Here is a 25,306-nt window from a genome sequence, read left to right as displayed (position 1 = left end):
ACATGCCTAAGAAAATGTAAAGTAACTCATTGGTTATGCTTCAAAATTCTAAGACTCTATACACAAAAATCATTCACCTAGAGACTGCAGACCTGTGTTAAAAACAATCCACAACCACTCTGTTACACGTAACGTGCTAGAAAAATTTAAAAATAATAGTTTTTGTTATTCTCATACCCTGTTGGCCATATATTATTTCTGGTCATTTCACTTTAAGAATTCCCTAAAAAGACTGCCCTAGAGTATTTTCTTATAAATAATATGCTTAGAATAGGCCAAATCTTTCATCTGACAAATATGTAGATATAAAAATACTTAAATAATACTCTTAGAAGTATTATAAGATAATACATTATAAATGAATTTAACTATCTCAAAGAGAAAAGCAAAAAAGCTTAAACCCTGTAAAAATATGATCTGTATTTACAAACACCTAGAACATACCACCAAATAATACCCTACTAAGAGATAATAATCTGAATTTTAGTCAGAATTTCAGAATACATTACACTCAAGAACAGTACCAGAAAAACATGGCAATATAATATTAAGGAAAATGTAGAATTTACATACATTATGTTGTTTTTAGACTTGAAATAGATTCCTCATAGATCAGCAGTGAACCTAAAGGTAACATAATCACTATCCCAATTTTAGAAATTAATTTTCCTCAAAACCTGGCATTGTTCTATAATGAAGAACGTCATTTATTTGTTAATGTAAAAAATTAATGGAAAGTATCATATAAATTGCTCAAAAAAATATTAACCCCAAGAAAGAAGAAGGGAGGGAGGGATTTCACAAAATATAAAATGCCAATACTTACAGGGGGAAAAAATAAGTTTAATGTGACCAATAACTACAGAAATTAAAATTTAAACGATATTGAAATGTCCATCTTAAGCTACAAAAAAAGCCAAAGTCTCATACTCAAGGCTAGAGAGTGGAGAGACACAACTTAAGTCCACTGCAGGTAGCAATGTAACTGGTACAACATCTCTGGAAAGACTAACATTATCAAGAAACCTTTTTTAAAGTTCATGCCTTTGGATTCAGTAGTGCATGAATATCTATACACAAATATTTTAAGTGCAGGATGATTTAAAATAAAGAGAAACAATACAATTTTCCTACAACAAAGCAATCACTGACTATATCAAAAATAACACGCAGCTAAGAAAATCCTTATAAAAACCATTAATAACTAAACGTAAAAATAGGTTATATATATTTTAAGTGTTAGAAATCTGGAAATTCTACCTACACAAATATGAAGAAAGGAAAAAGAATATGGCAGGAAATTAAGACAGTTATCTCTAGGAAATATAACTATGGGTTATTTTTATTTTAGTCTCTATGTTTTTCAAACTCTTCTATAATAGTCATACTTATATATCCTGAAATCAGTGGTATGTTGGCAAATATTTAACAAAACATTTAGGGATCAAAGGTTTGGGAACTGTTTGCTCATTTCCATGGTGTAAATATTCTCAACATGGCTAATTTTAAGATAGCAATGGTTTTAGCACTAGCTTGCAAAATTCCTGAAACTCAGCAATCAGCTCTGGTAAGCCAGTACAAACTGGCTCCAGGACACCACCAATGAGACCAAAAGTATATAAAATATATAAATAATAATGATAATTATGATTCAAATAAAAAATGCAAAAACAATCAGCCATCAAAATAAAAAGGTCATGTTATAATATGATCTTTTTAAAAAAGTCTTCTTCATTATATGCAAGGCAAGAAAACAAAAGATAAAAAGTAACTATAAAGATGTAAACACCCTGCACAGAGGTCCTAGGAATACCAAAATGTTACATATAATCAGCTATTAATATATACAGTAAAGAGGGAGGAAAAGGCAAGCAATTCTTAATTGTGTTTACTGGGTCACTTGTTTACTAATCCATTCATTCACATAAAAATTATTTATTGAAGGTTTATTAGGCCTACTGTTCCAGGTTCTTGGAATATAGCTGTGAATAAAATAAAGTCCCTGCCCTCATGGAGCTTACATTCTTTTTTAGTACAGGTGTCCCACAACTTTTTTCCTAATGAATAAGTGGTACTGAATTTTCCTAAAACCATATTAAAATAAGTAAAATTAATGTGAATGAGAAGCAAGGTACTGCATACCATCTGTCAGTTTTTAAAGAGAGACACAGAGAAAGAAAGTTTGTTTTTAGAAAAAAGATAGGGTGAAAGAGAAGTGGAAAAATTGAAAGCAATGGCCCACCACCTCTATGCAGGCATGTATCTCGTCCTCCTGGTGAAGCTGATGCATCCTTTCAACTTCGCTAAGCCACATGACACTGTTACATCTGCCTTATAATCCAGCCAGGTTCCTGCCCATAAGATTAACCAAAAGTTTGGGATTAATAGGTTAGAGACCACCACCTTAACATATTTCTTACTTTTGCAGGAGAACGTTGTTTCCGTTTCTTCTTTTTCTGTAAATCGACTGGCTCTCTGATTTGTTTTTTGTCTCTCATCAGCTGCTCAGATACATCAGTAAAAGTAATTTCCTGCTTTACACTTATCTGTTAAAAAAAAAAGCCAATTTTAGAAGTAAATAATAAGTCCACTGTGACAAAAAGCCATCGCATGTTTAATCCTTTGCTAAATCTACATATAAGTGCTCCCAAGATTATGTGTGTGTGTCTGTGTGCAATAGTGCATAGAAGAATTCATTAACAGGCAATTAAAAAACAAGAATCAAGAGTACATAAACTAAAGGATAAACTACAATTTTATAAACATCTATCTGGATAAAAAGGGTTAAATGAATCCTGGGAAAAGATGATTATAAGACCTACCATAATAAAGCAGAAGTCAAGACAATAACATCAATTTCATTCCTACATTTAAGGAAATACACTGAAGTTAAAGGCATACACGCACACAAAAAAAGGTTAAACAACAAAAATAAATAAAATATTGAGGGATAAAAAGGGTAATTAGACTTCACAATGGGTTTTCTCTCAATTTACAAAATGTCAGGAAAATAACACAAAATTCTAAAAGGTAATCTCACGTAAAAAGACAAACAATGAAAATTTAATTATCTTTAAACTCAACACTTTTTTCCTGACCATCGCCAAATATGTGTTTATAGAATTGCATATAATTAGTACTGAATTTTCCTAAAATCATAATATTAAAATAAGTAAAACTAATGTGAATGAGAAGCAGGGCACTGCATACTATCTGCCAGTTTTTAAAGAAAAGAGAGACAGAGAAAGTAAGTTTGTTTTTAGAAAAAAGACATGGTGAAAGAGAAATGGAAAAATTGAAAGCAATTAGGCTGCTGCTATGTACAAGACATGATGCTAACTACACAATAAATATAGAAATATATTAAGAAGCATTGAGAAGTCAACAATGTGACCCATATTTAGATCTCGGTTCTCACAGATATAAAGAGATGCTTGTTCTAAAAAAAACCATCAAAGTTCTATAATCACTAATGGTAATATCAATTCTCAAGAGATGCTCAAGAGATCCTCATTGCTACATTTTCAATCTACGCTTGAAATGAAAACACAAGAATCTTAAAGCTAAGAAACTTTGAACAGGTTACGAAATACAATAAATATCCCTGCCATGTGAGGACCCAGGGAGAAGTCTGCAGCCTAAAAGAGGGCCCTCACCCTACGATGCTCACGCCCTGATCATGGACTTCCGATCTCCAGAATGGTATGAAATAAATTGTTTATAAGCTTAAAAAAATCCTTGATAATAATCCAGGAAGTACAATGAGCTAATGGCTACATTTTTAAAAAATATACTAAAAAAAAGGTGCAAAAGATTATAAACATCTTACAGATTCACAGTGTAAAGCTGGAAGATACAGCTATGTAGAAGAGGTTCATAAGGAAAATGCAACATAAGCCAGGGATTTCAGACTGACAAAATAAGGAGCTGGAAGCTTTCATAAATTCCTTAAATGCAGGCAGTATGGGAACTGCCGATCAAGGAGAACATCGGCACAAAAACATGACATAAATGATTATTCAGGTAATAATTCTATTAGGTTATAGAACAGTACTAGTGACCATTCTTTATGGCTTCTTTTGGTATTATTATTTGGAACATGGAAGAGAATGGTAAAATTATCACCACCAAGGCCCTGGAATTCAGACACGTATGTTATCATCTCTGAAATGATGTTTACTAAAATACGACTACTTGGGCTGGGTATGAGACAAGGAGAAATGATAACAGACTAAGTAGCTGTTGAACTGCTCTGTCCAATTTCACGGGGACATCAAAAGGTAGTGCTAACATCTGTCAGCTTATAAATTACAAAGAATCATGAAAATGTAGCATGCAGCAATATGAAACAGAGGAACTCTTTTTACCAAAAGTGTCAAGTGGAGTAAGACAAATAAGTTCTGCAATTTGCAGCTATTCACAAACCAAGGAAAAGCCTTTATATGCAAAACAGTAAAAAAAATTAATACATGTATCTTTCCGTTATTTCTACATATATAGAATTATGTAGAAATATATATTTTCCATATATATTTGGAAAATGTTCATATTGGTCCTGTATTTTCAAATATGGGGCACACTTTTACCATTGTGAAAGAACAGACCCAAACCTAGAAGTATCAATGGATCAAAGCATTATGAATGTCAATAGGCATACAGCAAGTTACATTTTTACAATAGGCTTATCACTCATAAATGAAAAAAAGTAATCTCCTCTATATATAACATAACCACACACCAAAGATATGATCCAGCCTAAGGTGCTTAGAAAAAACGTTAGTAAATCCCAAAACATAAAGTGATGGGTATGGTAACAATAAGACAGCTAGAAAGAATGAGTTACAGAAAGTCTGGGAAAAATTTAAATCTTCTGTGGCCCAAGGAAGACTACAATAATCTATAAAAACATGAAAAATTCTTAAGCATAACAAGAGAGACAAGAATCATCTATCAGTTATCTACTCTTTCCCTGACAGCTGTCTTTAAAGGAAAATCAAGTTCTCAGTGTTACTTTTTCACCTAAATAAACTGAAATATAATTAAAACAAGCATCTACAGATGTATGATTTTTGAAAAGAATGGTCTGGGATTTTTACAACATATTAGAGCTTCAAAAAAACCAAGAGACTAGGAAGTATGACAAATTCTTAAAAAATAAACAAACAAACAAAAAACTTCTTTTTTCCCCATCACTTAAGCTTTACCATTTCACCAAGTCCCAAGGTGCAAACTCAAGCCTATGTTTGAGAAACGAATTGCAATGCTGCTCTCAAACTACCAAACCAGAAATACCATTAACACTGTCAATCGCCCTACCCATCTTTCTTTAAGCTTTGACTAAACCCGCACATTTCTGCACCTAAAACTCTAACACCCATGCTCATCCACCAACTGAAGCTCCCTCTGGGCCTCCTACTTTGAGACTATGGAAGCTGTCAGGCATGATTCCCATGTCATATCTACCTTCTTTAATCATCTAACTTCTTCCCCAGCATCCTTATAGTGTCATACTTCCTTACCCCTCACCACCACCAAGCTGATTCTTTCTTGCTAGTTCTAAAACATAACTCTTATTCTGATGTTTTTCTTTTTTTTTGATCTTCTCTCCCTTTATTTTCCCAACTTTAAATATAAAGAGGCCTCTCTATATTTAAAAAAAAAATAAATAAAAAATCCTTCCTTTGATTCTAATCACTAATAGCTCAAGCCCAGAACCTAGAATGGTTCTTTCTTTTTCAAGATTTATTTCACTCTTGCTGGCCCCAAAATTAACAAACTATCCTACTTTTATATTTAACTATCTCATGTACTTATATATTATCCTGATATCTGAAAATAAGATATTCTTTGGTACTTCTCATAATAGCTTTCACTCACTTATTCTTTTCAAGAGCTATTAAGCGCCCACTATGTGCTAAACTCAGTCAGTATAAAATAATACGAAAGCTTTAAATTTACTAAGATTCTAATATGTGCCAAACATAATTCCAGATACTGAGAACACATTTTAAATATAAGGTCTCCTTTTCGAAGGTCTTAAAATGTAGATGGGAAATTTTGATGCATTATATTAAAGAAATAAATAATTCAAGACAGCACATGTTGGGCTCAACCTAAATGAATGGCACAGGGAATAAGAGCAGGAATCAAAGTGAGAAATTTATGAGATTTGCCATTAACTGCAAAAGGCTTCATGGATAAAATAGGAGACTCAAGCAGAACTGCAAGTTTATCATATATAACCCCCTTTTATTTTTTTCTTCCAAATCTGCTACCCTTCTCAACTTTCTTCCAGACTCAATGTTAATAAGTGATATAATAAATATAAATGTACCTAAAATAATGTTCTCAGACACCGTGTGCAATGAATATTTGATTTGGTTTACAAATTCTGGTTTCCCTTCTACCTCTAACTCCCATATAAGAAAATGAATCCTCAGAATGAATATTTTAAACTCTTCCTTCTTTTCATTCTCATATCCTACATTCATACCTAGCAGCATCCAATTCACTCCAATTAACCTTATAAACCGTGCTGCTTTAGGGCTTTATCATCTCCCCAATGTATTCTTTATCATAAATGTATTAATTTATGATAAATTAATATAAAACTGTTTTCGTCTCATTTCTCTAGTGAAGAGTCTACAATAACTCCTTGTTATCCATGGTGTCAATTCTATTATCTCCAGCTCAGTTTTCAAGATTCTCTATGATCTACTTTATAGAAAAGACCTAGGTCACTTAGCAGAAACATCTGTCCTTACCTACTCTCCTCTCCATTTCTGGAGCCGCATGTTCTTTTTAATTTTCGATTTTAATTTTTGGTATTCTCATTCCTCTTCCCATCCCTGTTTGAGCAAAAAGAAGGTATTTTTTGTGCTTTCCTCTTCACTCTGTACGGATTCCATTCCTACCCATCTCCAAGCTCAGCTGCTACCCTGTCTCTCTAAAATAATCTACCTTACTCCACCAGCTACTTCTCTGGCTAAAAGCACACTTAAATTTCCCCTATAAAATAAATTCTCATGGACCAAAATTCTCCAACAACTTCCTTCTTATATGGCCAAACTTTCTGAAAGAATAATCTATAGCAAGCATATAGACAAAACAACTGCCCCCAAAGTTAGAGAAATGATTATTCTCAGAGTATAACTAGTACATAGCCAAACAAAAAGGATGTGTTTAACTATCAACAGAAGGAATTGTTTCCAAAATATTGCCTAGGAAACAAGTTGAATCAAGGTGACCAGAAGTATAACAAATGTTTAAGTGTGAAAAGAAAGCTATAATACAATTAACTGAACTGAAAACATACTGCCTGAAGAAATATTAGTAATATTTTGGAGTATTCATAGAGTCCAGAAAAAAAGAGAAATTTAAGACCATGTGCATATATGTATGTATGTATGTATATATATGAACTTCCACAATGGTTCTGGCAAGAAAAGTTGGATATAACCAGTCAACAGTAAGACTTCTAATTCAAAGCTCACCAAGCCACAGAAGCAGCACACTGATGGAAAAGACTTTGTGTGAATCATAAACCATAATCCTCCCTTCTGCCTGATCCATGTTTGCATACAAAATTTTGAAAGAAGCTACATTTGTCAGGGTTTGAGAAAGTCTCTAGCTACCCTTTGATTTTGAAAAGGTTCAGGGATCCACAGTTCACAACATTCTAGTCTACTTTCCTGTATTTCTCACTATAATTTGCATTTGGGTTACTGTATCAACATCTTATAATTTAGATAACTAAAAGATGAACTAGACAAAGTGATCACATAATCCTACCTGAAATAGTGCTGCCAACACCCATCCTACCTGGAAATTCTATTCTTTCAACTTCGTAACATCATGATTAAGTTCTCTCCTGTTCTTCATGGCAGTTCTTTTGGATTCGTCTTTCTATTATATAGGTACTTTTATTTTGTAAGAGTTTCAGTAAATCTATACCAGTGGTTCTCAAAGTTTGGTCCAGGGACTACTAAAAGTCCATGACACACTTTCAGGTGGTCCATGAGATCAAAAATACTTTTGTTAAGACTACCTGTTTTTTCCTCTCTCTTCTCCAAGCACATAGTGGCATTTTCCAGAAGCTAACTAACATGTGATATCACCAGAGACTGAATGGATTAGCAAATATGAGAATCCAGTTATCCTTTAATAAGCCAGATAATAAACAGATCTGTAAAATTGTGAAACAAATTCTCACTAAATTTTTTATTTTAAAAAACAGGGTTACATGTCATTAAAATGTTATACATTAACATATAAGGGAATTTCTGGTTATTTATAAATTAATAAAGAAAACTTCAAATTTCTGTTTCAATTTTTAAAATGGTAAATACTGATATATATAGCCAACATAATAAGCAAGAGTTATTAGGAATCCTCAGTATTTTTTAAGAGTAAAGAGAGACCAGAAATTTTAAGAACTGCTGATCTAGACACATTTTAACTATATCCTGCATTCTCTTCTTTTTCTCCATTTATCTCTTTTAATTCAGACTGCTGGGCCCCACCAACATGAATTACTATAGATGTGAGCACATCTGCAGGTTTGTAGACATACATGCACTTCTTAGCTCTGTCTGCTGAGATCACTGAGAAGCAACATCATGCAACACGCTTAAAACACAGACTTTGGTTTCTAAACATCATTATTCAAATAAAAGGAACTGGGGCTCCTTGAAGTGGCTGATTCCAGACTGGAGGAGGGGAAAATATAAGATGACCCATGCCTGAAAAAAGATCAGGATATGTCAAAGGATACAAAAGCCAGTCTCAAAGAGCTCCTAATTGCAACACTGAAATGATTTAAGCAACAAAATAATGATAGTATTGGATTATAACTCACAGAATAAAATCAATATCCATACTGATATAAACTGGAAAAAAATAAATGGGAGAGAGGAACAGCTACAATTAACAAAATATAGAAGGAATGAGGAAAATACAAAATTACAATTAGGTGAACACATTAATAATGAGAGCCAACAGGGCCCACCAATGATGCTAAAATTAGTAGGTAAAAAAAAGAAACAGGATATTTAAAAAAACTCAAATATCTCCTCCAAGATATTTGCCAATTACAAAGGGAAAAATACTGACTTTACAATGGAGAAAACTGGTAGATATTACCTTAACAAAGGATCAAGGTTAATATCACCAGTAAGAAGACATATCCACATTTTGTATTCCTTGATATGATGCATCGAGAACACAACATCACTTCTGAGATCGTCAAAAAATGCAATTTCAATCTAACCATGAGAAAACATCAGAAAAACTCAAACAGAGAAATTCTGCAAAATAACTAATACTCATCAAGTGTCTATGTCATAAAAGATAAGGAAAGACTGAGCAATTGCCACAGAATAGAGGAGACTTAAGAAGATACAATTAAATACATTGTGGGATTCTGAATTGAATCCTGTGAGGAAAAAAAAGGACATTAGGGGAAAAACAAATTAAAATAAGGTCTGTAAAACTATTAGTTAATAGCATTTTACCAATATTAAGTTCCTGGTTTTGATAACTGTACAATAGTTGAATAGGTTTTGATATGACAGAAGGCTGGGTGATGGGTTTATGTGAACTCTGTACTATTTCTACAACTTTTTTATAAATCTTAAATATTTCAAAATATAAAGTTAAAAAACTATTCTAAACTTTGATTTTTCTAAATATAATAATATTTAGCATCCTAAACTTATCAAATTGTATGTTAAATACATGCAGATTTTCTGTGTATCAATTATACATCAAGAAGGCTATTTTAAAAAATATTTAGCATTCAGATAGTGTTCTACAAATTTGTGATTCCTCTGTATCAGCATAATAAAGACCTAACATTTACTATATGCCAGGTACTGTCCTAGGTGCTAGGAGACAACAGGTGAGGGTGGGGTTGGGGTTGGAGGGGTGAGGCACACAGTCTCTAGTCTGTACTCTATTGCACTTAATCCTATGACAACACTATGAGGTTAGTATTTTCATCACATTCTAAAAATAAGAAAATGGGGGAGGAGATGGAAGGTAGATGGGGAAAAGTCAAATATGTGGTGACAGAAAGAAATCTAACTATGGGTGTTGAACGCACAATGCAATACATATGCCTTACTGTTGAACAGCACACCTGAAACTTCAGACTGGATTTCGTTAACCAATGTCACCATAATAAAAATAAAAACTAAAAGGATTAAAAAAAAAGAAAAAATAATAATAAATAAGAAAATTAAGGCCCACAAAGGTTATTTTTCTAAAATCCCATAAAGAGGGAAAACCAAAATTTAAACAAGTTTTCTAAATCCAGCAACTGAGATCCTAACTACTGTGATCCATGAATTACTTTTTATCCTTATGTTACCAATAAGAAACTTAAAACTTCAGGGAGGTGTCTTACCCAAGCTATTAAGTTTTAACACTAAGACTTAAACCAAGATCTTTTATCTTTTAATCCAGTTTAATCCAATTTCCATTATAACTGCTTAATAAATCTAAAATTTTCAAATGTATTTAAAAATTATTTTTGCACGAACATATTTTATTTTTCCATATATGAACTACAGTTTAATTACTGCCAGAATGTGGAATGACTTTCCAGTGGTTCTATAATATCTACTACTAAAAGAAAAGAATTTTAAAAATAACAAAATAGACAAAACGCCAACACTATTTATGTGAAGCTTAAGACTTAAATCTCAATCCCACCTTCCAGTTATTATCTAGGTGAACTCTGCTTCCAGAAATAGTATGGCAAAACAAGAAAAGCATAGGTTGAGAGTTAAAAGAAACACAATCTAATCACAAATAGTAATATTAGCAATGTGAGGCTGAACAACTAAAATTTAATCATTTGGAACTTTCTTCATCTATAAAATGGAAGCAATAATCTTCATGGAATTTCTATAGAGTTAAAAGAGATTATGTACATAAAGCATCAACTACAGTACATAGAGTATATAGTAGATTATTGATGCCACTTATCGTAATTGTTTCCTCATCTGTTAATTAGTGGTAATAATAACATCCAACTTATATATATTAAAATACCAAATGATATATAAAGAGCACTTTGGAAACCTTCAAGTTCTATGCAAATATTTATGGTTATTATTATGCAACTATAGATGTGTAATTGCTTAGGTACATAGAGGGTTACCAATTTCTACAAAATATCACTTATTCTATTATCTAAAACTCAGTATTGCTAAAAATGAAATAATCTTTCCTTTCACATCAGAACCTCCAACCAATTTCCTCATCTTTCAATATGCTTTATTATCCCAGACGTCTGTCTATAAAGACATATTTTCATTTTCTTCTCCATTCCCAAGCCAATACCAAATCCAGTTGTTTTTCCCAACATCATATGCAAATCTAGAAATTATATTTCACATTTCCTACTCTAGATCATTTATAAAGATATTAAGTTGGGAATCTCATACACTACACCAAAAGGAGAATTTCTCAACTTCTGTGAACTACAAATTGGCCAGTATATACCGAGATCCTTAAAAACTCTATAATGAAAAATTAATGCCAGCACGATAACAGTGTCTACATATAACATCACAATATTATTTATATGATAGTAAAAAAGTACAGTCTAATAGCCAATAATAAAGAAATAGTGAGATAAATTACAATACGGCTATGACATTATACAGTTAGAAATCTTACTTTTGAATATTAATGACAGTGAAATGCTCATGATTTAAGGTTAAGTGATAAACATAAAAATATGTAGATAAATATACTTTTACATTTTTATACAAACACACAAATACATATGCAGTAAATTTTATACAAATACACACACAGAAAAACAAACAGAAAAAGAAAACAGTAAACTGCTAACAAAATGTTAGTAGCTATTATGCTAGAGTAGTAAAATTACAGCAATTTTTATTATCTTTAGTTTTCAAGTTTTACATTTTCTCAACAAGTATGTTACTTTATAATCTTAAAATGATATTAAGTCGTCTTAATATAAATCCCTATCATTAATCAAAAAAATCTACTTATCATTATCCTACTAGCTAAGTTGTTTTAAGAACTGAAACATTAAGCCAGCAAAGTAAAACTGAAAAAATTTCTATGGGTGAGTAGGGGGAAAAAAAACATTAAATAAGTCTTGATCCCTATTTCACATCAGCAAAAATCTATTCCAAATGGGCTGTTAATCTAAATGGGAGAAAAACAACATAAAAGCTTCTAATTAACAAAGGAAAATATTTTTATGATCTTGGAGGAGACAGAGAATTCTTAAACAGGATACAAACAACACCAAAAGTAAAAGACTTTTAAATTGAATTTTATTAACATTAAGTTATCAATAGCGTAAAAAGGCAAATCATAGTGGAAAAGATAACTGCAATACATATATATCACCAACAAATAAAGAACTATTATAAATCTGTAAGAGAAAGAAACAACCTAATAGGAAAATGAGCAAAAGGTAAACACGCACCTTACAAAAAAAACAATATCCAAATTACCAGTAAACATGAAAAGGCATTCAATTTCATTAGTTATCAGTGAAATGCAACCTAAAATCTCATAGCAATACTATTTGAACTACACAACGGCTAAAATTCAAAAAAACCTGACAATACCAAATACAAGAATATGGAGTGATAAGTATAAATTGGCAAAACCACTTAGAGAAACTTTGGACAGTATCCACTACAGCTGAACATATGTATACCCAACAAATTCAATTCTAAGTATATAACCAACAGAAATGAGTATGTACATGCAGCAAGACACATCCAAGAATATTCACAGCAGCACTTTTCATAACAGCCAACATCTTGAAACAATCTAAATGCCTACACTAGAATAAATTTTGATATATTTACACAACTGATGGTTATATAGAAATAATAAACTACTGCTACATGCAATAACATGGACATAACTCATAAACAATGTAAAACACAGAAATCAGACACTAGAGTAGAAAGTGCATGATTCTGTTTATATTCAATTCAAAATCAGGTAAAACTAACAGACCATGATAGCAGTGTGTGGTAGATCATAGTCGCAATCTTTAGGAATTAAAAGAGGGTTGTGACTAAGAGATAGAAGAGAGAGAAGGCCTCAAGGATGCTGATAATGTTCTATGTGTTGATCTGGGTAGTGGTTACACAAGTATGTTCATTTTTGAGAAAATTCATCACTTGCAATTTGTGCACTTTTCTGTATGAACCTTAGATTTCAATTAAAAGACATACACCTAGAGAAAGTGTTACAAATGTGCAGATATATATAGATACAAAGATGCTTGTATATAGAGATCTATGTCTATATCTATATATACAAGCATGATTCTTTCACCATTATTACATTCAAACAAATCTAGTAATAATGTAGATATCCATCAATAGAGTAAATAAAATAAGGAATATCATTTAATCAGTAAAATAAATGAGCTAGTTTATATGCAATAACATGGAAATGTTATTGAATAATGCAAAATTTAAAAGCATCCAAATAGCATTACCTAACTTATGTAAAACAAAATTTATTTTCATAAAATATACATTATAATTACAAAACGTACTTTATAGAAATACACTATATGTTTGTTTATAAATTAAAATTTTCCAGAAGAATATCATTAGTAGTTACTACTTTGGAATTAGAGTAGGCAACTGTTAGAAATAAGGCACTTTTACTTTTTACTTTGTTCTCTTCTATATTTTTTTTTACGACTATGTAAAAAAAATAATACACTATTATTACATTTCATAATACACTATATCGTACAATTATGAAAAACCCAAAGTACATACCTCTGAGACTGGATCTAGCTAGGCTAACCCTTAAATAGCCTTGTCCATAATGATTTCCATTTGTGCACTACTGACCTAAGTAAAAGAGTATAACTCTCATTCAGTACCACTGTCTCACAATTCTAGATCAATTAATTAGACACCAAAGATCAGACAGAATTATATGAAAAGTGTCAGGAGACCAGTTATATTATTAAAGTCATCTTGAAAGAAACCTTCCAATAACAATTTATGTCCACCTAAGGGGTAAAAAAAATGATAATAATGAGTCAAACTATGCAAACAGCATGAGAGCATACTGAAAAATAGACCATTCCAGGTTAGCTCACTAAAACAATCCACTAGGAGAAATACCTCAATTCATTTATTTACCAGGTGAGCTGAAATCAATAATAAGTAATAACATGACTCTCACCAGAAAAACTGTGAAGCAAAATTACTCCATGTTTTTCTGCTTAAATACTGATTCTTATCAATTAGGGCCATTTTCTAAAAGCTATATAGCATATGAGTAAAATCTTGTTTAAAAAAAAAAAAAACAAACTAAAGAATTGATATAAACTACCATCTATTCACCTTAAAATAAGCTCACTTGATAAATCTATTCCTGAAAATGATATCCAAAGAATATGCTGAAATAAAAAGTATTTGAATCAAGGAAAAAGTACTTCTTTAACATACAGCCCTAATAAAAGCCAATGCCATCACTTCAAAAGATAAAGAACTCAACAGATATGAACGTAATAAAATCACTTCTGAATCCCTCAAATGAACTTTAACAGAAACGCAATAATAAGAACTTGCTACAACTAGTAAGACTTTGTTGAAAAAGCAAACTATGTAATGGAGATAAGTTGGGAGTTAGCCAAAAAGAGAGGAAGAAACATAGCCTACCAACGACTACTTAAGCAGATAAATACAAAGGCAGATTTGTCACCTTCAAGGATTATGGAAGATCACTTGTTACCAATAAACCCAATCGAACTCTGCAACAGAGTAAAAATATGTGGCAAAAATAATAAGTATCTTAAAATCACTGAAATGAGTAAAATGAGTCTTTTTTTCTTAAATAGTAGAGAAAAAGTCACCCATTATAAATATATACAGAAATTCCTAGCATGGGCATATTAATTAACTGGAGCAAGAGGTATGTCAGAATATATCCACACAACCCTCCTAAAACTGACAGGATTTAAGGAAATTTAAAAACTAAAAAACAAAAGAGAGGTCTTATATCAATGGCCAAATACATTTTGAATTTCCCAGGTATTAAACAAAATAATCACAAATATAAAATACATAAAAGTATGCCTACAATTATATTCTTGCTGTTTTACAGCACAGAAATTCATGACTAAAATAAAATGCTACATGAACCCTGAAGTGGGATTTATAAATACTTGAAATAATATTTTATATTTTATATTTTATTAAATCAATATAACTAGAACATTTTTTATAGCTCCTAATTTATAAAATCCTTTAGCTAAAGCAATATAATCCAACAATTTTCTAGAAAACAAATGTGGCATTTATCATAAATTGCAATTTGTTTCATTTTATCAATACAGACATGTCTTTACTCTTCAACATGCTTGCATCAAATTAGAAAAATAAAGACCATAAAGAGTTACGATTTCTCAATTTCTCTTGAATGAATATAAGAAAAAGGATAAATCGAATTTTTTTTTCAAATTTCTGAAATTAATTTCTGAGTTGAGAAGCTTTTTAACAGTGCTATCCAATAAAACTTTCAGCAATAATGGAAATGTTTTTTATCTGATACTATCCAACAAAGAAGTCACTAACTACATCGGGTTATTGAGCACTTGATTTGTGGCTAATAAGGCTAAGGATCTGAAAAAATTATTTTTATTAAATTTTATTTCAAATTTCTAACATATTAGAAAACAATATTCTAATGAGTAAACTATAGACATTCAAAAGTTCGCCTGTAGACTGCTGTTCAAAATGGAGGGCCACTGAATTTGGGTGACTGATTTAGAGCAGGAAGGTCAAGAGAAATCCTGAAAACTAGCAACAGCTACAAATGAAAAAACTTTTACTTCAACTGTCACAAAGAAATAGGGAGTTTACGTAGGCTACGGAACCTAAACTGTTACTAACAATTTAAGAAAACTCAATTTTTTATTTTGGATTAACAAAAATGTTAATATGGAAAAAGTCTGTTGTGATTTTCAAGTGAATAAGCAAATAAAAGAAAACCATTAATATGTTCAACATTATTTTTATTTTTAAAAGGCTCTCATAAACAATCTAGAAATGATGAAAGGCCTGCTGGCTTAAGTTTTCATACTTCTGGAGACTTGGATCATATTCTAGATCAAAATCTGCTCTTTAATTCAAAAATATATATGCATGATCCTAAGACCTGCTCTTCACCACTCTGCCCTATCAGTAGGAATACATTAAGAAGGAATATAATTTCTCATGCCTGTTGTGCTCTAGTATAAAGCAATGTAACATAAATGCTAAATTCTGCTTATTTGGTGTATATCAACTTTTTACAGATTCATTCTCAGAACCAACTCAAATTTACCATTGCCTGTTAGGACTAACAAGACTCAAATATGTATTATCCATAAATATGGAATATCAAGCATACATTTAAGAATTATGTATTAGAAGAATAAGGAGCTGAGAAAAGTTCAAAATATGGTGGTTAAATGAAAAGAGTAGATAAAAAGTAACATGATCCTATGCATGATATGTGTTTCATATATATCAAAAAAGCACAGAATTACATATACCAAAATGTTAGGAGTGATTATATCTGGTTGTAAGTGTATAGTAGGGTATTTATCCTGAAGGTAAGCACACCTATATTCTTCTGAGCATCTACCCATGAATGTTCATAGCAGCTTTATCTGTGATAGCCAAAATGCAGAAACAACTAAAATGTCCCTCAATAAGTGAATGGGTAAACTGTTTACCCAATGAATAGCACTGTTTACCCATTGAACAGTACCATGGAATAGCACTCTGAAATAAGAAGGAATGAATTACTGGTACACACAACAACTTAGATGGGCATTATGCTAAGTGAAAAAACTCAACCTCAAAGGTCACATACTGTATAATTCCATTAAAATAACATTCTCAAAATGACTAAATTATGGAGATGGAAAACAGACTAGGGATAGGATAGCCAGGGGTAAGAAACAGTGGAAAGGAAAAGAGGTATGAATGCAAAGGGATAGCATAGCAAGGCATTTGTTAATGATGGATTAGTTCTGTATCTGATTGTGGTGGTGGTTACACATATCCACATGTGTGATAAAGTATATAACATCAAACATATTGTAGCAATGTCAATATCCTAATTCTGAGATTGTATTATAGTTATATAAAATTTAACCACTGGGCGAAACTGGGTAAAGAGTACATGGGTTCTCTCTATACTATTTTTATAACTTCCTATGAATCTATGTAATTTCACAATTAAGCTCAGAAAAAGTAAAAGGATAAATCTTGTCCCTTCCACTTCCTGCCCGCCCCCCCCCCACTTATCCATTTATTCTTTATGAAACACTAACTCCTAAAGCCAAAAGCTAGAAGAGAACAAGGTATCAGGTCCCAGACAAGATGAAGAGGGCATCTGCATGGGAGGGCTACCCAACGCAAGACATCAAGAGTGTAAGCAGAGTGAGGAGGTTCTCTACATAGAAAGGCAACTCAGCATGAGGTGTCAGAACCCAAGCAGCATAAGGAAGAGTTGATGCTATGAGAAAAGGACAGTCTGGAGCAAGGTGTCAGAAGCTACAGAGGATGATGAAGGTATCAAAAGAGTGGACATGGATCAGCACAGTGTATAAAGAAAGCTCCGTGTAGTAATGAGGCCCAGTTCAAGTTGTCAAAGCACATGGAGAGGGAAAAGGAATTCATGCAGAGGACAGGGGGTGGCATGCACTGCCATGGAGTATAGGAGCTTGGGTAGAGTGCAGAAGGCATCTGAGTGGGAAGGGAAGCAGCGCTCAAGGAAAATGATTACACGTGGGGTTAGTGGGGTCTGATCAAGGAAGTAAAATCCATTACGTATAACAAAAGCCAGATTTCTCTCACTGTCCAAGAAGGGAGTTATAAAATATGGAAGCGAGAAAACTAAAATCTATTCTAATGAACTCTAACGAGAGGTATCAGTGTGAACTCATGTTTTCAATACTAATAGATATGGAGGTGATTACAGATGTAAATGGAGGTACATATATACATGTAAATAAATGTATATAATTACATACATAAGTATATTCTCTGGATTTGTCCACTGACAGGCCTGGGAGGAGCTATACCCCAATAGCAATAAGCAGCACACTGAGCGCCCAGACCTTGGTTTCTAAATACCATTTTCCACTAAAATGAACTAGAGCTCCTCAAAGAAACAGCTGATTCCAGGGTTGAGGCAAGAAAAATACAAGATAAACCTAGAACATTTTATGACAGAAAGATAGGAAGTACTGAAAGATTGATGAGACATGTCAAAAGAACATAGAAGCCAGCATGAAGAGCTTCAACTGGCCAAATCTTAAACCAAACATAGAATAATTATATAATAGATTTTTAACCCAATGAATATACAATATAACTCCTAAATCCCTACTGACACAAATTAATTAATTAATTTAAAAGTGGGATGAGGAATGAGATTAACTTTACCGTGAAAAAAAACTGGCAGATATCACCTAAATCAACTGATCAAAGCAAACCATTATCAGAACAGGGCAAATAAAATCCATGTGCCACATGTTAGAATGCAAAGAGGAGAGAATACAGCATCACTTTTTGCAACACCCCTATCAAAGACAGTAACTTAAAGCTCATTAAAAGGAAAAATCAGATAAAACCAAATAGAGAGATATTCTACAAAATAAATGGTCAGTAATTTTCAAGTATTATAATCATAAAATTTTTTAAGCGAAGAACTAATGCAGAGTAAAGAAAACTAAAAAGGCATGACAATTAATGCAACACATAATTTTGAACTGGATCTTTTGCCAACAAACTTTAACTGTTAGAGAACCAGTAGATTAGTAAGGATATAAAATAGTTGAAGAAGAGTTGAATAAATGGTGACAGAGGGAAACTAGAATATGGGCGGTGAGCACGCAGCAATACACAAATGCTGTATTATAAAACTGTACACCTGAAACATGTAAATATTAACCAATGTTAGTCCGGTAAATTTAATTTTAAAAAATGGAGAAAAAAAAAAAAAGGAAGTGAACACAACTAGCCAACTTGACCTAACTGACATTTACAATAACCCACCTAAGGACAGCCATAATACCATTCTTTTCAAGTGAATAAAAAACATTCACCAACTAATCATATTTTGAACCCCAAAACAAGTCTCTGTTAATAAACTGAAAAGGAATGAGATCATAGAATGTACATTCTTTGAACACAATCATTAAACATTAGTGAAAAAAGGTATCTGGAAAATTTCAAAATATTTAGAAATTTAAAAGTGGGATGAGGAATGAGAATTCTAATTAATTCATGGGTCAAAAAGAAATAATAAACAAGAAGTTTAGAACTTCAAATGCTTACATCAAAAACAAAGAAAAGGTCTAAAATAGTCATCTAACCTTCTACTTTAAAAAGCTAAAAAAAAAAAGCAAATAAGTAGAAGGAAATAACAGATTAAAAATGAAAGTTAAAATAAATGACAATGAAAAAAAAATCAATAAAACCAAAACGATTCTTTGAGAGACTGGTAAAATTGATAAATCTCTTCCCCGAATATTAAGGAAAAAAAAAATTACCACTATCAAGAATGAGAAAAAAGAAATCATTATAGATGCTTTAGACAATAAAAAAATAAGAAAATATTATGAAAAATTCTGTTCAACTAAATAAGACAAAATGCACAAACTCTTTGAAAACTACAACTTATCAAAATTGATTCAAGAGAACAATTTTAAATCTGAGCAGCCTTATATATGTTTTCAAAATTGAATCTGGTGTCAAAAACTTTCTCACAAAGAAAACCCACCCCCAGACTAGCTTTACTGGTGAAGCCTGTCAAATACGTAAGGCAGAAATAATACCAATCTTACACAAACACTTTCAGAACACAGAGGAGGAGCTACTTCCTAACTCATGCAAAGATAGTATTAGAAAACTAATATCCCTCATAAACACAGAAAAAATTATTCTAAAAAATTAGTAAACTGAATCCAACAACATATAAAAAAGATGACACATCATGCTCAAGAGTGGTTTATCTTAGGAACGCAAGGTTGATCTAACATTTGAAGAGCAATGTAATTCATTATATTAATAAGGAGAAAAAAATCATATGATCATCTAGTAGGCAGAGAAAAAACATTTGATGAAGTTATATATCCATTCATAGTCTAAAAAAAGGCTCAGCAAATTAGAAAGAAAACTTTTTTGACCTAATAAATATTATCTATAGTTTGAAACCTACAGCTGAAATAATTCTTAATAGTGAAAAACTGAATGCAGTCCCCTAAAGATCAGGAACAAGGCAAAGATGTCTACTCTTACCACTTCCATTCAGCATTGTACTGCGGGTGCCAGTCAATGCAATAAGAAAAAAAGCACACACAGATTGGGGAAAAAAAAATAAAATGTATGAAGAATATGATCAGACAATATAACCATGAATAAACCTAAATAACTACTAGAATTAATAAGTACATATAACAAGGTCACAGGATACATAGTCAAAATAAAAAGAATGAAATTCATCTATATGCTAGTCATGAACAATGAGACATCAAAATTTTTTAAATACCACTTACAATTGTATCTGAAAAATGAAATACTTAGAGGTAAATTTAATGAAATATGTCCAACGACTCTCCGAAAACTACAGAACAATACTTAGATAAATTTAAGAAACTCTAAATAAATGTAGCTATATGCCATGTTCATGGATTGGAAACACTACTGTTAAATTTTGATTTTCATCGAAGTCAATGTACAGAATTAATGCAATCCTAATCAAAACCCAGCTGGTTCTTTTTCTAGAAACTGAAAGGCTGATTCTATATTTCATATGAAAATGCAGACAACCTAGAACAGTCACAACAGTCTTGCCAAAGAATAACAAAATTGGAGGACCTTCACTACCTGATTTCAACATTTACTATAAAAGATACAGCAATCAAGATAGTGTAATACTGAGGCAAAGATAGACACCAGATCACACAAAATAAAAACACAAGAGAAATGGTTAATGTCTATACAAATGTACTCAAAAGAAATTTTTAAAAGACTTCTACGAGAATGTACATAGCAGCTTTATTCATAAAGTTTGAAAATAAGAGATAACAGAAATAACCATAAAAGGGGAAATGAATAAAATTTAGGATAATACACAATATAATATTAATCAACAATGAGAAAGAATGGAGTACTTACTGATATACTCGATCAACATGGATAAACTACAAAAACATTATGTTGAGTAAAAGAAGCCAGACACAAAAGTTACATATGATTCCATTTACAAAACGTTCTTAAGGACAAAACTAATCTACAATAGGATAAAATAAATCAGAACAATTGTTGGAGAGGGGACTGACCAGGAAAAAACACAAAGGAACCTTCTAGGACAACGGAAATACTCTGTATCTTAATGGGCTGTGAGTTCTGTAAGTTTATGCAGTTGTCAAAACTCTGAGAGCATTCCACTTTAAACCTTGCTCAATTAAACATATATATATGTATTTTCACTCAAAACATATTTAATTGCCTACTATAGTCCACATATTAACAACACAAAGTTAAAAGACAGGCTCCAGAAAAGAGATTTTATAGTCTTGCCATCAAAGAAAAGCAAAATAAGTTAGTCACCATAATGAAAATCGCACAAGAGAAAGCTTTTAAACTGAAAAGTGAAAAATGGTAGAATGCCACACAAAGAATACTATAAGTACATACAACATGTACAGAAGTAATAGAAAAAAAATAATAGTGGACCTAGACAACTAAAGTAACTTGATATGCTTAAAGAATGAAGTAAAGAGAGGGGCTTAAATTTCTGTGTAAGGAGCTGGATAAGATAACAGACTTGATTATGAAGACTCTTCCAGCCCACGTAAAAGGATGTATTTGAGCTGTTTGGCAACACGGAACCTCTGAAGAAGTTTTAATAGGGGAATGAGAAGAACAAATCTCCTTTTGGAAAGTTCACTACAGAAACTACCTAAAATACAGACTGGACAAGGCAGGCTACAGTCAGTCCAATAAAAAGGCTACTGTAATTTACAGACTACTTCATCACACAATAGCAGAACACATTTTTCGTAAGCTTACATGGAGCGTTCTCCAAGACAGACCATATTCAGGGCCATATAATACACTTTAGCAAATTTAAAAGAATAGAAAACATATAAGCTCACAAACCACAATTGAACTAAACTAAAGAAATCAGTAACAGAAAAATAGCTGGAAAATCCCAAAATACTTAGAGATTAATCAACCCACTTCTAAATAACACATGGATTAAATAAGAAATCTCAGGAGAAATTAAAGGTATACTGAACAAAATGAAAATAAAAATACGACTTTATCAAAATTTGTAGGATGTAGCAAAAACAATGCTTAGAGGGAAATTTATAGCAATGAATGCATACATCAGAAAAGAAGATCTAAAATCAATCATTTAACTTTCCGCCTTAGAAAACTAGAGAAAAAGCAAATCAAATCCAAAATAAAAAAACAAATCATTAAAAAGCTAGAACAGAAATCAATGAAAATGAAAACTGTAAATCAATAATGAAAATTGAAAGCTGGTTCTTTCTAAATACCAATAAAATCAGTAAGCCTTTACTGGGGGGAGGGAAAATGGGAAATTGTTGTTCAGTGGGTATAAAGATTCAGGTTTGCAAGATGAAATGGTACTAGAGATCTGTTTTACAACAATGTAAATATAGTTAACCCTACTTTCCACTTAAAAATTGTATTTAAAAAAAAGCAGCAAACCTCTAGCCAGGATAAGAAAAAAGGAGAGAACACATAAGTAATTCATATCAAAAAATGAAAGTGAGAACATCACTACAGACTTTATGGTGAATGAAAGGATAATAAGAGAATACTATGAACAACTCTATGCCCACAAATTTGATCATCTAGATGAAGGAGATCAATACTTTGGAAGACACATCTGCCAAAACTCACAGAAGAAGAAACAATCTGAATAGGTCTGTATCTATTAAAGAAATTGAATCAGTAATTAATAACCTTCGAAAAAGAGAGTACCAAACCATGTGAATTCACTGCTAAAAGTCTACCAAACATTTAAAGGAAGATGTTATACCAATTCTCTACAATCTTTTCCAGGAGACAGAAGAAGAAGAAATATTCCTAACTCATTCTATAATGAGTCCAGGATTACTCTAACATCAAAATTAGACAAAAATATTACAAGAAAATATAACTAGACCGATCTACCTCATAAATGTAGATGCACAAATCCTCAACAAAATATTAATAAATTGAATCCAACAATGTATAAAAAAGAATCATACACCATAACTAAGTGGGATTTATTCTAGGTATGTAAGCCTGGTTCAACATTCAAAAATCAATTAAATTTTCCAGCACATCAACAGGCTTAAAAAAGGCCACTGCAATGAGGCAGGTAAAAGTTGGAAAGCACATGTATTAGAACACAACTAAAAGTAGTTATCCATTTATTCACATCATGTGCCAACAACTGGGAAAGCAATACAAATTTCATGCTCTTGTAGAGCTTACAATCTATCAGAGAGACAATGAACAAGTAATCACAAGTCCCTATTGCACTGACTCAACCTAGACTAGACGGAAGTGGCAGGCTGATGGTAATGAAGCATTAACTAGGTTAAAAAACAAAGAGGGGGTATGTCTGAGAGGAATATTACGGGCAGGATACATGAAGGTCCTGCAACAGAAAAAGTACAGTATGTTAGAGGTACTGAAAGGAATCCAGGTTTAATATCACAAAAAAAAGGATTACACTATGGTTGCGGTTTTGCTGATTCTCAAGTAAAAATAACAATACTAAAAGGCAAAAAGTTATGGGTGCCTACAAAAGAATACCTCAGGTGATGACTCATAATGTCTACAGTAAACAGAAAAGACTAAAGGTCTGATATACATTAAAAAGAAAATTTAAAAAAATAAAGGGCAAGAATTGCTGAGAGTTCAGAATATGAAGGAAACCCCCTCACCCCGAGTTTATAATCTTTTTCTAGCTATGCTCGAGATTCGATCTTTCTACCCTTTAAGGAGAAACCCAGAAGTTAAAACATCTTTAAAAATTAAGCACTTAAAATTTAATACACAGTAATCTTGATGAAGAAATAAATGTCACCCTGGAAAAAGGTAAGTTTCTAGAAGGTATGTAATATAAGAACTTAATTTTGCCTTTTGATTTGATTTGTCAAATATGACTTGTCACTATTTAGTGCATCTATTTAAAAACATCCATTTGAACTATTTAGCTATTAAATATTTTCTGAAATTTCTTCAGTGACTTGTAGTATTACTTAATACAAAACTGTTTCTAATTATATGTTTAATATCTTATAAAGGAATTACTTACAGGGACATTAAGTGCATACTGTAGTCCTTGAGGAAGTCTTTCATGTGCTTCCATCTGCTCTTCATCATTTTTCACTGTCTCCTCATGGACCATGAGTTCATCATGTGATATCATATCCTGTTGCCTCATTTCACTTTCTTGTAAAACTTCATCTGCAGCAAGGATCTCCTGGTGAGGCATACTCCGATCTTGAAGTACCGACTCCTGCAGTTCCCCAGACACGGTGGACTGGCCAGACACTCCACCCATTACAACCATTGCCCTGGAAGACTGCATTTCGTCTATGCCGCCACATTTAAGAAATAATCCTTCCAGTTTGTCGTCAATGTTCATGCTTAAGTATAACTGCCTAGAAAGACCAAGTTTGGCAACAAAGCATAATAAATTAGTTTTATATGTCTACTTGGTAATTTTTTAATTTAAATTATGAAAGGTACACACTTTAATAGAAAATGTCACTCATATAATTCAGTATTACCTAGATAAGTTTCCAAATGGCTGGAAGAGTAAAACACAAATTTTCATTTTTGTCATTAAAGCAGAAAATCCTAATCTATTTTTATGAAAAATAAGCCTGATAGAAAGCAAATTGGGTGAAAGTATCTACAACAAAGGATCACATCCTTTAATATTTTTAAATGTCTCACAAAAAATTTTTTTAAATGCATTCATTAAGAAATAAACTGACAGAACACTATCAGACAAATCATAAAGAAAACTTAGAAAGTCACTAAATATATAACTCAATTACAGTTGTAATCAAAGAAATGACATTAAAACAGAGTTACCATATTTCATCCACGAAACTAGTAATGACTTCTGAAAAACACATCCAATGTTGAGGTGGTTCCAAAAATAAAAAAAAAAGAAGACACTCATCTACTGACAGTGAGAATATAAATTAGTTCAACTATTTTCAAAGGCA

At 31.9% G+C, this 25,306-nt stretch overlaps 1 protein-coding gene across 7 annotated transcripts in view; it reads right to left on the bottom strand.

The window, feature by feature from the left end:
* ZNF148 (zinc finger protein 148) overlaps window positions 1–25,306 on the bottom strand; it is a 108,216-nt gene that overhangs the window by 33,476 nt on the left and 49,434 nt on the right. For 4 of the 7 annotated variants that reach the window (XM_011367680.2, XM_011367975.2, XM_011367744.2 and 1 more), the window contains 2 exons: window positions 24,382–24,730; window positions 2,421–2,546 (listed from right to left, as the gene is read on the bottom strand). In XM_011367680.2, coding sequence (XP_011365982.1) covers window positions 2,421–2,546; window positions 24,382–24,714 — 459 coding nt within the window. In that variant the 5' untranslated portion in view covers window positions 24,715–24,730. Of the gene's footprint in view, window positions 1–2,420; window positions 2,547–6,764; window positions 6,849–24,381; window positions 24,731–25,169; window positions 25,201–25,306 lie in introns of those variants that run through there. The other 3 variants (XM_011367892.2, XM_023519869.1, XM_023519908.1) reach the window with 3 other exon arrangements.

This window comes from Pteropus vampyrus, unplaced genomic scaffold (assembly GCF_000151845.1).
Source record: "Pteropus vampyrus isolate Shadow unplaced genomic scaffold, Pvam_2.0 Scaffold1, whole genome shotgun sequence".
In the NCBI taxonomy this organism is placed as follows: domain Eukaryota; kingdom Metazoa; phylum Chordata; class Mammalia; order Chiroptera; family Pteropodidae; genus Pteropus; species Pteropus vampyrus.
This window is presented reverse-complemented; position numbering and strand designations above follow the sequence as displayed.